The sequence below is a fragment of the Chelonia mydas genome, chromosome 9 (genome assembly GCF_015237465.2).
Source record: "Chelonia mydas isolate rCheMyd1 chromosome 9, rCheMyd1.pri.v2, whole genome shotgun sequence".
Classification (NCBI taxonomy): domain Eukaryota; kingdom Metazoa; phylum Chordata; order Testudines; family Cheloniidae; genus Chelonia; species Chelonia mydas.
In genome coordinates this window covers 97,391,080-97,406,294 of record NC_057855.1, presented here as the reverse complement: position 1 = coordinate 97,406,294, position 15,215 = coordinate 97,391,080, and the positions used below count along the sequence as shown (strand labels likewise).

The following is a 15,215-nucleotide window of genomic DNA, read 5'->3' as shown; positions in this document are numbered from 1 at the left end:
GTTGGCCCCCCGCTGTAGTTTAACAGGTGTTGGCTGGTTGAGATTAACTTGAAGTGGAGTGGTGCCCAGTGGTGCCAAGTAACCCTACAATTTGCCCAGTCTACAGTAGAATTTTAAAACCTAATAGCTACCACATTTTAAAAATCACACCTTTCACCCTAGTGTGGACAGGTCCTTGGCTGCTCCAGCCCTGCCCCATTCAATCATTACCTTCTTTGAGGCAAACGGCTATGAAACAAGTAACAAATTAAGGACAGCCATCTCCCACAAAATAAACCCAAAGGAGGAAAACCCTTGGAAATCTGAAATGGTGGCTCCATTTACCCAAACCCCTGGATTAAGTTGCTTTTCTTTGCTCATTGGCTGCTTTTATTCTTATTCCTACCTTCCACATACAAACATGCTCCCCTCCTTGTCTACTGTCCCCACCTTTGTCGCAGTCTGCATTCGGGCCAGGAAGAGCTCCAGGAAACCCGCACTACTCACACAGACTTTCTGCAGCACCCATTGGGGCATATGGACTTTATGAAGTTCACAAGAACACACTTAAGTCTAAAACAAAACATCACACACTGAAATCCAAGGAAGAGACTAGGCCAGTCTGAGGTGAATGGTCAAGCCACTGAGGAGATGATAAACTTAAAAACAAAAACTGAAGATCTATATTAAACCCACTATAGCTCCCAACATCTTCTCTGACAGGCCTCAAATTTGCCAGAACAAATCTACTCCAGGCTGCGATCTTAAGGGACTATTCTGATCATGTTGTGTGGTCTCCTCCTCAGAACAGGTCATTGAGCTTAACCCACCAATTCCTGCATCAAGGCCAATAACTCGTGATCGAACTAAAACATTTCCAGTGGACTGGTGTGGTTCAGGTGAAGACAGGTGGGGCTCAAGGTTGGATTTATAAGGGGAAGCTCGTGTCCATGTGAGAACTGTGCAGAGACTAGCACCTCCGCATTTGTTACCTCTTGCTCAAAAGGCTCTCAATGCAACCATCATGGTTCCCCACAAGGAAAGGGCCCTATGAGAGAACACAGAGTACTTTATTTCTCTCAGTCAGGACAATGAATGACAAAGTATGACGGGGTGTGTGCCCCACACAGGCCCTGACGGGGTTAATGTGAGCCTGAGGTGTCAATTGTGGTACCTGGCTGCACCTGGAGGGAGTGCCAGGTTTAACTGAACACGAAGCCCAGCTGAGCAGCAGCAGGCTGGTTATCATAAAGAGAGACAAGGTGCGGGAGGCAATATCCTTTTTTTTTTAGACCAACTTCTGCTGGTGAAAGAGACAAGCTTGCGAGCTACACAGACATCGTCTTCAGGTGACCTCTGAGCTCCGGGGTGCTCAAAAGCTCACCTCGCCCACCTTGTCTCGCTAATATCCTGGGACCAACACGGCTGCAGCAATATTGCAAACGACCTATTATACAGAGAGGAAGTTTGTAGCAGAAGAGAGACACAGGGAAGGAATCTGCAGTCACTTTCTGGGAACAGAGAGGTGATGAGCAGTAAACCCAGGACGGCGGGGAGGGGAGAGTAAGGCCTGGGATCCTAGCCCTGAAAGAAGGGTCAACCCAGAGAAGCTGTGGGGAAGAAATCCTGAGAAAGGCTGAGAAGGAAGAAGCCCAGAGTAGAACTGTGGAGACTTGGCAGCTGGTTACAGGATCCCTGGGCTGGAATCCAGTGTAGAGGGAGTGTCTGGGGTTCCCCTACCAGCCACGGGGAAAGTGGCATAAAGCCACCTGACCAAAGGGCACAAGGACATGCCAAGAGGGTGCCTAGATCATGGGTCCCAGAGTTGATGCGAAAGACATGTTGTAAAGGCATTAGACTGTTATGTCAAACTTTGTTACCCCAACAGGGAAGGACATAAATATTGCAACCTGGCTGGAGGGCCGAGTTACAGAAGAGAGACCTGGCCACAATGAGACGTTCCCACAGTGAGTAAACCCCTTTACACAGAGTTTTTTTTTCTGATCTCACAGTCCCTTCCCTGCAATGACCTTCCCATAGCTGTCTTGCACAGTGACAATTCCCCTAAAGATGGCCTGCGTTTGTAGACTGGAACAATTGGCTCAAAACAAATTCAGTGTTCTCTTGTATGAAGTTTAGGCTTAACCTCAGACAGACCTTTTTTATTTTGGGGGGGGGGAGGGGAGGAGAAGAGGAAGGAGGGAGTGCAAACCTCTGCGGTAGCCAAAATATATACTGTACACACACACTAAGACAAAAGGCACTGTTGTCGTGACCACTTTACTGTACATTTTAGTGTGTGTTTGCAGTTTATGAAGAACTATTTTGTAACAAGTTCACAACTGCTCCAGTCTCCCTGACTAAATAACTTCTCACCTTCTTTGTTGTATTGGAATGGCCCAAGAGTTTGCATTTATAACTGTAGGAGGGGAAACACCTGTATCTTTAATTTACCAAATGGCCAAATCTATAGCCAAATTTAGCTCCTTTTAACAATGCTCATTTTGAGTAGAGTGCATCTACTTACTCTTTAATCTTCTATGGATAAAGCCTCCTTTAAAAAAAAAAAAGTATTCCTAGTAAAAAGACTATTTCTGGCCAATTGGTTATAAAGACATTCAAACAAGAGTCTCATGTTTTTAGGAGGACTAGTAACTTCATTCCAGCCGGTAAACCCTGATGTGGTCTGTATGTTCCAAGAATGCTGAATCGAACCAGGTTCAACCATTTAAAAAAAAAAAAAAAAAAAAGCAAGCCCACAAAGGACAGTATAAAGGAGTGAAACATTCATACTGAAATCCATGTAATCTTTTAAAATGCCATTATTAGAACCCGCAGCATCAGCTGAGCATGATTTGCAACCTCCCATCGAGACCCGGAATGTGAAATTTTCTATACCAATTTGTCGAAACCACCAAGTGAAGATTCCAACTTATACTTTCGTAAAGTTAGATTCCTTGGCTAGCAAATTCCTTAAACTCCTAGGGTACGTGGAGCTGTTAGGAGAACATTACATCCATTGCATTTAAACACACACACACACACCCCCGACAAATAATTGCCATTTGAAACTACGGAAAGTAGAGTGGTGCCTTTAGCTGTCTTTGGACCTTTGTTTTAGATGCCTTTTTATTTTTGGCTCCATAAAAAATCCTGTCGTCTTATCCCCCTTGCAAAACACTGCCAACAATCCAAGTTCTCACCCATGCTCAGCTGTTTGTGCGCTGTGTTCAATAGCGGCTATTCCCATACCATTCTGGAAGGGAAGAAGCTTGAATGCTTGCTACGGTGAGCTCTCCCATGTGCAATAACCCACAGGCAAAGTATCTGGGGTGCCCATTACATGGAGGACAAGCAGCACTACTCTTCTCTACTGTACATATTTAATTAGCACTCACTCTGTTCTTGTTCCTTCACTCGTGGAGCAATAACCCACCCTTGGACCTGCCTACCTTCAGAACAGCTCCAGTGCATGTCAGGTCATTAAGGTGTATTCAGTGGGACACCACTGATTCCCCCACACACAAAACATGCACACATCATGTTTTGGAGGCTTAAAGAAAACCAGATGTGCCACTGTTCCTACAGAATCAGACACACAGAGACGTTACAGAACTGTGCGAAGACAATACTGGCGGGGCACAGAGGTGTTCTGATGGGATAAGTCAGCGTAGTGGAATAAGCAGACATTTGATTTCACCTCCATTCAAAAGAATTGGTAAAGTCTTTATGGACCAAATTTTCATTAGTAAGGGTGCATCAATTTTTGAGGGCACAGACAGATTTTTATAACGTGTGACTCAGTGCTTTCTGCAACATCAGGTCCCTTTCAGGGGTGTCAAGTTGGGCACTCAAAATCATTCATCGCTTTTGAAAATTTAGGTCAACATTTCTGGAAGAGCAGTACACCATGAGGAGTTAAATACATTACTTACTATATTCACTAACCCAACAGTGACCTTTAGAAGAAAACAGCTATTGGTTACTGTGGTTCTTTAGAAATTCAATTACCAAAGCCAATTTCCTATGAATACACGAAAAACCAGCAGCATTAAAATGAACACGCAATGTTGACAATGTGGAAGTCTCACAGACTTTTCGCTTTCTGAACACTTCAGGGTATTCTCTATAAAAAGAATCCTTAGTCCCACAAACTGCTAGAAAATATTTTACACGTTTTGTCATTGTTTGCACCCATCTGCATTTGCTTAAAAAACCAGACAATTCTCATTTTCTCAACTGGTCAACGTGAAGAGAAATACTTCCTCAAAATGTTTCATTCTGGAGCAACTGCTTTTGTCTGAAGGCATTCCCTTATCTTAAGCGATAAAGGGCACATTCAAGAAAGTCAAAGTCAGTTACTATGAACACAAATACGATTTATTCTTTCTGGTTTGCAAATTCAACAGTAGATAAAATTTCTATAAAAAGGTGCGTTGCCAAGGTTGAAGGGACGTATTTTGCTCACCTAAAAAAAAAAAAAAAAAAGCTGAAGTATTTCGTTTCTTACACCCTTCTTGAGTCCAGAAAAATCTGTTTCACTTTGAAAAGTTAGGCACCAAAATATTGTTTTTAATAGTAAAATCAGTATTGGGGAACCCTAAAAAATACATCATATACACGTTCACAATATCTATTTAAAGAGATGCAAGCATGCTGCCATCTCCACAATTACACAATACTCAGACAGTGCGTTCCCTCTCGCTTCTTTTAAATGTAGAGATTGAGAAGTTCTTTGAGGGCATTTGGTCCATTCTCCAGCCAGTGCAGGATAGTTCCCTAATTTACTCTCATACTCTGCTTTTTCCAGTCTAGCTTTAAGATTCTCAGGCATTGGGATTTTCCCATTTCTCTTGGGGGACTCCAATTACATAGATCTCACTGTGAAGACTCGCTATTTAGCCTAATTTCACCCCTCCCTCCTTGTTATACTCCATCCTGCTTGGGGCCTTTTGTGGCTAGTGCTTATGGTGCCATGCAGGCACAAAACCCCCATCCCACCCAGCTGTGCAAAGGCTGCTCACAATACAGACCTAAATGCACCGATTACAGCGAACTGCACATTGTCGTCTCCCAGGCAATGGGCTGAATGCCGCAAGGGAACCTGGCAAAGTACAATGGATATTTTAGAGATTTGGGTAAGAAAAAGAAAAAAAACAACAGAGGGGAGTTACCTTCATAATCCCAAGAGAAAAGCACAAAGAATGTGAAAAATGTTGAGAGATCATTACCCCTACTGACTAACATTAACAAAATCATTGAAGTGCTCACAAAAGAAGTTCTCTACCCAACTGTACCTAGTTGAGTTCTTTTCTCTGTACCCAGGGAAGTGGGGCCTATTAACATAGCTGTCATCCCTTTTGCTCAAGCAAATGTCATTGCTTGTGAAAGGTGCTGGGTTAACAAATGTTAGACAGAGAAGTTATGTATTAAAATCACAGTTGTTAAGATGTTACGGTTCAGAGCCACTGTGATCATCTAGATGGACTTCCTGCATCACGCAAGTCAGAGACCACCACCCTGAGATTCCTGCCTCTAACCCAACAACTTGCAACTGAACTAGTCTCTCTCTTTTACAAAGCCATCCAAGCTCTATCTGAAGACACCAAGTGAAGGAGAATTTAACGCATCCCTCCATAATCCGTTCCAATGGTCAGTTACCTGACTGTGCAAAGGGTGTACTTACTTGTTACTCTGAAACCTTAGTTTCCACTTGCACTGTATTGGGAACAAGCATCCCGAAGTTACTCTGCCCTCAAGGAATGAGAAGGCAGCTTAGTCCCACATCCCTTCAAACCTTGGCTTCTCTACCCATCCTACTGCTGACCAAGGTATCAACTGTAAAGGCCGTTTTTTCCTCCATGTAAACTCCAGTGTGCTACGGAAACCAACAACTCATTTTATATGAGCTGTACTCCAGAAAATTTACCGAACACCTACTAGCCACAGGTGGAGATGCACATCTAACCAGAGGTCTATTAGGGCAATGCCAAAGTTGCTGGGAAGGAGAAAGGCCTTGGGACTCTTATCAGGCTGAGCCCTTGGGCTCTGCTATGGGACCCTATCTTTTGTATTAGCCTCTTGCTCAGATGTAACTGATAACCTTGAAGCCCCTTCCCCGATCTAGCTGCAGGAAGGGAGGAGAACTTCTCACCTGCCATTCTGAACCCTAAAACCTACTGGCTGCTATGACTGGTACAGTAGAAGGAAGTGGGTCTCCCACAACTTGAACACCAGCCTCCCGGCTGCGTGGGATGGAGGTCTCTGCTATTGTTCAACCCCTGCCCCCCACAGCCTTTATTGGTGAGAAAGAGGGGGTGCTTCTCTCAAGGGTATTTCCAGCATTGCCATCCGCTGCTGCTCATTCAATGACAGTCTTGTGTTGACTTCATTTCCCCTCTTCAGTTATAAAGAATAAGCCACCAAAAATGCAATGCTGTTTCACGTGCAGCCACTGTGAGTCTGAAACTGCAATGCAAAGCACCACTTCTGTCCTCAACTGCCCAAGAAGCACCCCTTCCTTCCACTGGTGCACACAAGCGGAATCCCAAGGCTGCCTGCAAACCTGCTTCTGCCGTAATATGCCGGGTGCTTAGCCACTGTCCTGGCCTTGTTCTAGTTCACTTTTAGGGGAGGATAAAAAAGCCTCTCGACATATGAAAGCCACAGAAAGTCTCCTTGAAATTACAAGACAATATTAAAAAACACTGTTTGTGTAGATGAGGCCTCATGCACACTGTCATTCAGTCTTAACCAAAGCTACATATCTAAGGACACATCTAATCATTTCAGGCAATTTTAACAATAAATAATAATTTGACTATAAATTGCATGGAATATAATAACTGCTTATTCTGGCACAAGAAACAGTACTTTCTACAAAGTGCCTGCCAAGGAAAATGATACTCCCACTCAGACTGGACCATTGCAAGCAGTCCCTGTGAACCACATGCTTAACATTGCAGTTTGCGAAGGCACACACTGCTGCAGTCTAACAAAACACTACTCCAAAAACTTGAAGTGGAGAAAGTACAGTTCAATGCGAACAACAGTCAGAGAAATTAGTCATGTTGTACCAATGACTTCCTAAAATTAAAAAGGTGAAGAGCAGAAGAGTTTTACATCCAGACCTGATAACAGGGGTCAGGGAGAAGAGAACATCTTATTAAAAAAAAAAAAAACACAATTTTCCATCACAGCCACTGATACACTTCTTGGGACAAGCCTGATCATCCCCACCCCGACCACGAGCAGTGACTCACTCTGGGAGCAAGAACCCCTCCTTACTCTAATGCAATGCCATACTAACCAATAGCAATCATGTACAACCACACGGATTCAATACTGAACGATACTTTCAGCGTCTGAACTTAAGAGATTTGCAACGTGCTGTAGGAACAGAATCGTAACATAAAGTATCCTTTCCTCAGGAAAGGAAGAAAAATCTATATCATTCGGTCAAATTTAATTAAAAAAAAGAAGGCATTTGTACTTCAACAGCATCTTTATGAGCCACGTACAGGAAAGGTGGCATCCCTGCCAGAGACGGTTTAGAAATAATCACTGGAGAAGGTCTCTAGAGCACGAGACGCAGAACCCGTCCAAGGGACATGTTACGAGAATTCTATCCCTGACAACCTTCAGGCCACGGCTTTACATTTTCAGAAATGGATCATTGTCGGACTGCACCAACAAAATACACGCCAGAATTGATTTGTGCAGAGTGTACCTACATCTGACATCACCATGAGCCTCAGAACATGCATCCATCCATCATTCTTATTTCTCACATTGAACATTACACAGTGAACCACCTTTACCAGTTTCTCTGTGAACCAGAAAATACAGTGGTGGCCATTAGTATTATTGTAAAAAGGAAAAGGCAAAGCTAAGGATAGACATGGAAATTTTAGGTGGTTGTTTTTTTTTTTTTTTTAATATATGAAAGGTATATATTATAAACACATGGCCGCAGGCTGAGTACAGGACTGCATTCGCTCTCAGGGCTCCCCATCCATTCCCACTATACTCAAACTGCACTCTTGTGATGTGTGTCATCGGTGAAGCCACGAGTGAATTACAGTCTGTGTTCTCTCTGAGCCACCTTTTATTTTAAATGTAAAGAACAAGTTTCAGAAACTGGCAATTCTGTCAGAATCAAAGGGAGAGTCCTAATCCCACAATTACTGGGGTGTCCAGTAACAGAATAGATGTTTTACATATTACTCCTACCATAAGCTTCAAGACAGCAACAACACTGTTGGGGCGACAGGTGGGATCTGGAATAGGGTGTTAAAAATCTCATTGATACAATTCCACAGAGCAAAGCCATCTGCAGAGGGAATCATGGAATGCCTCCATAAATATTTTTATGTCACATTTTGTTACATCTAAAGGAGGTAGTTAACATAAAAAGAAAAGTTCCATATATTCCACTCTACAGCTTTTACCGAGCACTAAGCAAATATGAATTGGTCAGCAGCAAAATTCTTACAAGTATTACTTCATATTACCTGCTGAAAGGACGTGACCATTTACATTAGCAAGAAAGATTACACTATATTCATAGATAATAATCTGCCATTTATGGATACTGTAATTAGGTTCTAAACTTGGTCTAAACCAATTTTAGATCCAACTCCTAGTAAATATGAACAAGCAATACCCAGTGAATATTAATATCATGTAGAATAAAATGCTGCAGATAAAAAAAGGGGGAAAAATTGTCTGGTAGAATTTGTTTTAGTTAGAAGACATGGAGAAAAAGAGCAATTAAGCAAGCGTGCCTAGTTCTCCCATGGGACATAAATACAGTGAGAATATATACATCAGGCATGACACACTACTAAGTTAGAGAATCATTTTATATGCACGTCTATTAAGAATGTGAGTTTCATGTGCTTTATTTGACAGAATTATACTAATTTAATAACTGCTAACTGATCATCCTTAATTTTAACAATTGCTGAAAGTGCAAATTAGGCGCTCAGCCAGATGAGCTGAGAACAATATCAAACCACCAAAATAAACCTAGACAAACTTCACAATCCAATCTCTGTTTCATTCCTCCAAGGCACCCATCAGTGGTGGGCAACCTGCGGCCCGCAGGCCACATGCAGCCCATCAGGGTAATCTGATTGTGGGCCACGAGACATTTTGCTGACGTTGACCGTCCGCAGGCACGGCCCCCCGCAGCTCCCGGTGGCTGAGGTTCCCCATTCCCGGCCAACGGGAGCTGCGGGATGCAGCAGCCAGCACGTCCCTGCAGCCCGCGCCGCTTCCCGTCTCTGGGAGCTGCGGGGGGCCGTGCCTGCGGACAGTCAATGTCAGCAAAATGACTCACGGTCCGCCATCAGGCTGCCCATCACTGACCTAAGGCGTCCTGAAACTGGGTGCAGAATTGACTCCAGCAGAAACTCAACACAGCAGTTCTCTAAGGCCCCAGTCCTGCAGCTGACTGAGTCCCTGAGCCCCCAGGGGCTGTGCAGCCACATAGTTGGGTTGTTGTTGGGTGTGGTGTTTTTAAGATTCAGGGCCTAAGAGTCTTCTGGTTTAAGCTCCCACTGTTTTGACTGTAGAGATGGCACGACAAAAAAAATAAACAAACAAACAAACACCACACACGCCACAACTTTCAGGAAACATTTCAGAAGCTTTGTCTATGCTACTACAGCAAGAAGTTTGCAAGTGACTGGTAAAAATAACCTAACTGATTGCAATAATAAAAATTCAGCATGGCACTAAACTGCTCTATTTCTGTGCTTTGTAAACCACCACCCCAACATCACAGCCCCAAAATTTTGCCCCCCCAAAGCACACCTTTTTAAATCCCTTCCTCCACGTACATGTTTTAGTGAGTTGTTACATTCTGGCAGACAACACTCTGAGTAGTCTTCATAAATGCCCCAATGGGATACAGGGTAAAAGATTTATATATAAAAATTACTGTGTTGCTGAAACTTGGTTCTTGCCATGTAGCCAAGATTTTGCATACGGCATTTTCAATTCCCTTTCTTCACTACACTTATGAGTGATGAAAATATGCACCTTGTACATTCTAAAGCAAGCAAATTAATATCAGGGGCTTGCCAAAGTAACTTACTCTTAAAGAGTTACAAAAAATTAAAACAACTTGCCCCTATCTGAAAACGTAACAAGTAGTCTCTAAGATGACTGCAACCTCTATTTTTACCCACTGTGTTCATACGAGAGCGCTCCGCGTCACATTCACGATTTTCCATGTAATTATCACCTGGGCCCAATCCTACATCAGATCCATGCAGACAGATCCTTAACCAGCAGGGAGACCCAGTGAAGATGACAGTGGATGGAGCTCCAAGGGGTCATATAAAGATATGTTTGTGTGGCTCTGACTGCAAGGTTGGGACCTCAGTTTACCCTGTTTGTGTGGGACGTTGAAACAGCAACGGGGGGAGGGGAGGTTTTAAATACAAAGATTAGGCAGGTGTAGTATCTAAAACTAGTTTTAACTTTAAAACTGACTGGATTTTAACGTGTACTGTCCCTTTAAGGCACTACAATATTCACAGACAACTCATTAAAAAAATTTTTTAAAAGATTCTTGGTTGCCTCCTCTAAATAGGCTTAGCATTAAGATGACATCTATGGTTTAAGTTTCCAAGGATTGTCGCTTTGCGACTAAGGCCTGATGCCATGATTTCATTTATCTTTAGGGAGACGGGACATAACCTAATTAACACTTTTGATGAGTAAGTTGAACAAGGTCACCCTCTTTTTGTTGAATAATCTCGTGTGATTATCCCGTTTCTCTGACGTCTTGTTTCAAAAGCACAGGGTCAAACTGACAGCCCAGTTAGGACCTCAAATGGAAGTCCTGTCTGCATGATGTACTCCTGACACCCTTCAAAGCACATCAAATCATCTTAATTATGATATAGAAATGAAGGCGAGGTCAAATCCTCAAGATACAGTGGCTTCTGGGAAGCCTGCGCAAACCCTTAGTGTTACACTGACCCAAGTACTGATCTTAAATCAACACAACCTTATTTTGTGCAAGCCCTTTTGAAAAGCACAGGGGGGTGGGGCGGTAGCAGTGTATTTTAACTCAAAGCATGAGGGTGTTTCTCATTAAAACATTTCTTGAAGAAGCAAAAAGACCCATGATTTGATTCCAACAGCTGTATGCTAAATGCATCTCATGACACTGACAACAGAAAAGTGCAACTGACTGAAATCATTTGAGTTTGTGTCAGCGAAGAGGATAATATACGCATATTTGAAGGGCACAGAGATGGTAAAGATTACCCCTGTTTCTATATTAGCAGTCTAAAGGTATTTACTTGGGTCTGTCTGTGTTGTGACAGTGTCCTAGACTCAAATGAATGCCTCTAACTCTCCACATTTTTGAGCCATTCAGTCATGCATTTTTGTTATTGTTGAAAGTAGTGCGAAATTGCAGCTCATGAGCTGGAGTCTTTGGTGGTCTCCCAAGGATTCCAGCTAAAAAAGCACTTCCTTTGTTCCTCAGGAGAATGCAGTCCAGTAGGTCATTCAAAAGGGGAAATAAAAGCAGCAGCCCTGGGAGGGAGATGAAGGATGAAACAAAAAGAATAAAATGTTTTGGGTGTGAGCACATTAACTACCATTTCCTACTGCTGGCTACTAATAACACTCCTGTCCCTTGGACGGGCAAGTATTTGGGGACCAATGTGCAAAACTGTTTCTCGAGATGTCATTTTTCAAAAAAGGACAGTCTGACTTCATATGCGGTCACTGAAACCTTAGTCTATAGAGTGCAGAGAGACATTTCGTGCATATTGATTTGTTTTAAGGACTTCTGCCTAGACAAAACAACACAGGTACATTCACGGCCAGCAGCTGAGCAACAATTAATGTTTTTCTCATGAAGAGGAGTCAAGGATTCAAAATCCACCCTGTTGACATCATGCAACTTGAACAGAATCGCCTCTTTGAAGCGTGAGAATGAGACACAAACTTAAAGCCAACACTGTTTATAAATGCATCCAGGGTAAAAATGCATTCGCTGCTTTCCAGGGTGAATCTTGGCTATCTCCACTTTTGCTGGGGGAGGGGCTGAAAACGGCCTTCAGGACTAAGTAATTACTAAGTTGTTGCAACACCAGCACCTATCTGAGTTTGCTAAAAGAAAGACAGCTTAAGGGCAAACAGCACCTAATCGGTTGTGTACAAATCATTTGGTAACTGGAAGGTAGAGCAAAGTGACATAATGTGGGAAAAGAGGACTGATCAGTCACATTTTAAAAAGTCATCTTGCTGTCTAATAAACAGCTGCTCTCTTTGCTAGTCCAAGTCCCCAAAGAACTTCATTAACTAGAGGAAACTGTGACTACTAAGTAAAAATGGTGGGATTTAGCATTCTGTGGGCACAAAATCCCACTCCGTTATTTCCTTCTGAAACCACTCCAGGGACTCTGAAATCACTGAAAAGTCTTCATTTCTTTTCTCTCCTCCATCCTCACCATGGTTAAACTGGGAAAGGCTCTTACTAACTGCAAGGAAGTGTAGTTCTCAAAACTCCTGGAACATTTCTTAAACCTGTTGCTGTCAGAACCAAGATTAAGGATTTTCTGAAGCACTTTGGAGTCAAGAACCCAAACCCAGTGTGGACTGGGCATGGTTTCATGGCATCAATTATTACAGATTTCATCCATAAATTCATCCTCACAATTTGCTTTAAATCATGTAGTAAAGGGGGGGGGGGGGGGTGAAAGAGATTTGGGAATTCCTCACAAAATATCCCGGCGCAAAAAAGTCTTCGTAAATACCCCCCCTCCCCCAGCAAAAGGGCTCTCTCTAAACACCTCAAGTGCAAAAACGTGAGCAGGACTAGACTTTCCTCATTTGCATGACTATCTCCAAACAAAGATTAAGATTTCCTGCAATCCGTCTTTTCAAATGCCCGTAATTGCGTGTGCAATTAACCCGAAGGTCAGGAGAAAAATCTTTCAAAATACCTTCCTGAATTCTGTCCACATTCTTCAAGCTTTTTCCACTGGCTGGTTTTGACTCAGCTTTCAAACCACTCTGCAGGCAGAGAAGCGCCCCCCCCCCCCGCTCGCTTTTTCTCTCTTTCCTGGCGTGGGTTTCCCTACCTTTGCAGGGTGGAATTATAACCACACCGTTTAGAGCTACCAACTCATTTGCCACCGCCGAGTATTTCCTGAGTGCAAAGAGCTGGGGCCTGATTATGCCCCTTAGACAAAAAACACCACCACCCCCCACCCTCCCGCAGCGATTTAAGAACATGAAGGGGAGGCGGGGAGACCCTGCACGCTCCCAAGTAACTTTCTTCCCGCACGGCTCTCCTCCGGGGGGGGAGGCGAAGCCTGCCCCGGAGCCTCCCCGCGCCGCTCGGCGGCTCGCTGGGAACGCTCCTGAGCGAGGGCAGAGGAATCCCAGAGCCGAGGAGCCCAGCCCGGGCTGACAAAGGGAAGGAGCCCGGAGCCACCACGGGAACGGACCCCCCCCGTCCGGACCCCGGCTGCGGGTGTCCCCCGACGCGCATCGCTGCAACCCCCCTCCCGCACACCCCATGCAACCCCTCCCCCGAAAACCTCCCCTGCGCCCCCCCGCACCCCATGCAACCCCCCCGCACCCCTTGCAACCCTTCCCCCGAAAACCCCCCCCGCACCCCATGCAACCCCCCCCCGCACCCCTTGCAACCCTTCCCCCGAAAACCTCCCCCGCACCCCATGCAACCCCCCCCGCACCCCTTGCAACCCTTCCCCCGAAAACCCCCCCCCCGCACCCCATGCAACCCCCCCCGCACCCCATGCAACCCCTCTGCCGAAAACCTCCCCATGCAACCCCCCCGCACCCCATGCAACCCCTCTGCCGAAAACCTCCCCATGCAACCCCCCCGCACCCCATGCAACCCCCCCGAAAACCTCCCCTGCAACCCCCCGCACCCCATGCAACCCCTCCCCCGAAAACCTCCCCTGCAACCCCCCCGCCTCCCCTGCAACCCCCCCCGCACCCCATGCAACCCCTCCCCCGAAAACCTCCCCTGCGCCCCCCCCGCACCCCATGCAACCCCTCCCCCGAAAACCTCCCCTGCGCCCCCCCCGCACCCCATGCAACACACCCCCCCCGAAAACCTCCCCTGCAACCCCCCGCCTCCCCTGCAACCCCCCGCCTCACCGTGGATCTCGTGGCTGGGCGCATCGCTCTGGCTGAAGCCCTGGGCGACGTAGAGCCGCCGGACTTCGGAGCAGTTTTTGGACTTGAGCTCGGCGGCCAGCAGCAGCAGCGGCAGGCTGCAGGCGGCGACCGCGCACAGGAGCGGGGGCAGCAGGCAGGCGCTCCGCCGGGGCATGGTGGAGCGGGAGCCGGCCCGGGAGCAAGAGGCGAGCGGGGCGGGGGCAGCAGCGGGGCGCGCTCCGGGCCCGGCGCTCGCTGGCTCACTGACCGGCCCGGCGTGCGGCGGCGGCGGCGCTGGGCGAAGCGGGGGCCGGGCGGGAGGTGGGGAGAGGGGAGGGCGCGCAGGGCTGGGACCGGCCCCCAGGAAAATCAGGAGCCGGGATCGCCCGCCTGGCAGGGCGGAGCCGGAGCCGGCCCAGGGCTGTCCCCTCCCACTGCCTGGGGAAGGCTGCTCCCTACCTGGCCCGTCCCCCGGGAGAGGAGCCTGCCCGCGGCGTGACTCCGGAGTAGCCGGGGGGGGCTAGCTAAGGGGGTGTGTGTGCGCGCGCCCCCTGGGACTGGGGCAGCTGGCCCTGCGCTGCGCGGGGCTCCCCCGGCCCGAGTTTCAGGCTCCGGCTTGAGGCGAGGGCAGAACCAGAACCCCAGCCCCAAAGCAAAATCCCTGATTGCTGGAGGAGGGTCAGAGCCCCAGGGGGACCTGGAGCTGGGGCCCAGCCCCATCCCCTGGATCCGGCCGGGACACCGGCCCTGGGCCCCCCGCCACCTTTGGATCTGGACCAGGACGTCTCAGCTCTGGCCTGGCTCTAGGCAAGGTGGAGCTGGCCCAGCCCCCTGGATCCAAACTCTCTCAAGCTTGGGGGAGGTTCACACCCGGGCTCAGGCCCAGCTCTCACTCTGACAAACCCCAACACCTAAAGCAAAGTTGCAAGGTTTGAGGTGGAAAATGCTGGTTTTCTACCTCAAACCCTAAATTGGCTCAGCCCTGCTGGGAGGCTGGACCAGGAGCACTGCCAGGTTGGAGAACCTCAGCACGCCCAGTTGCATGCTTGCCCTGTGAAAATTTTCTCAAGACT

General features: G+C 46.7%; 1 protein-coding gene across 3 annotated transcripts in view; it reads right to left on the bottom strand.

The window, feature by feature from the left end:
- Nucleotides 1-14,562, bottom strand: part of GPC4 (glypican 4) — a 107,674-nt gene extending 93,112 nt beyond the window's left edge. The window contains exon 1 of one of the 3 annotated variants that reach the window (XM_037908985.2): nt 14,143-14,562. In XM_037908985.2, the coding sequence (XP_037764913.1) occupies nt 14,143-14,317 (175 nt within the window). In that variant the 5' untranslated portion in view covers nt 14,318-14,562. Of the gene's footprint in view, nt 1-12,956; nt 13,264-14,142 lie in introns of those variants that run through there. The other 2 variants (XM_043522485.1, XM_043522486.1) reach the window with 2 other exon arrangements.
- Between the last annotated feature and the right edge of the window lie 653 nt (nt 14,563-15,215).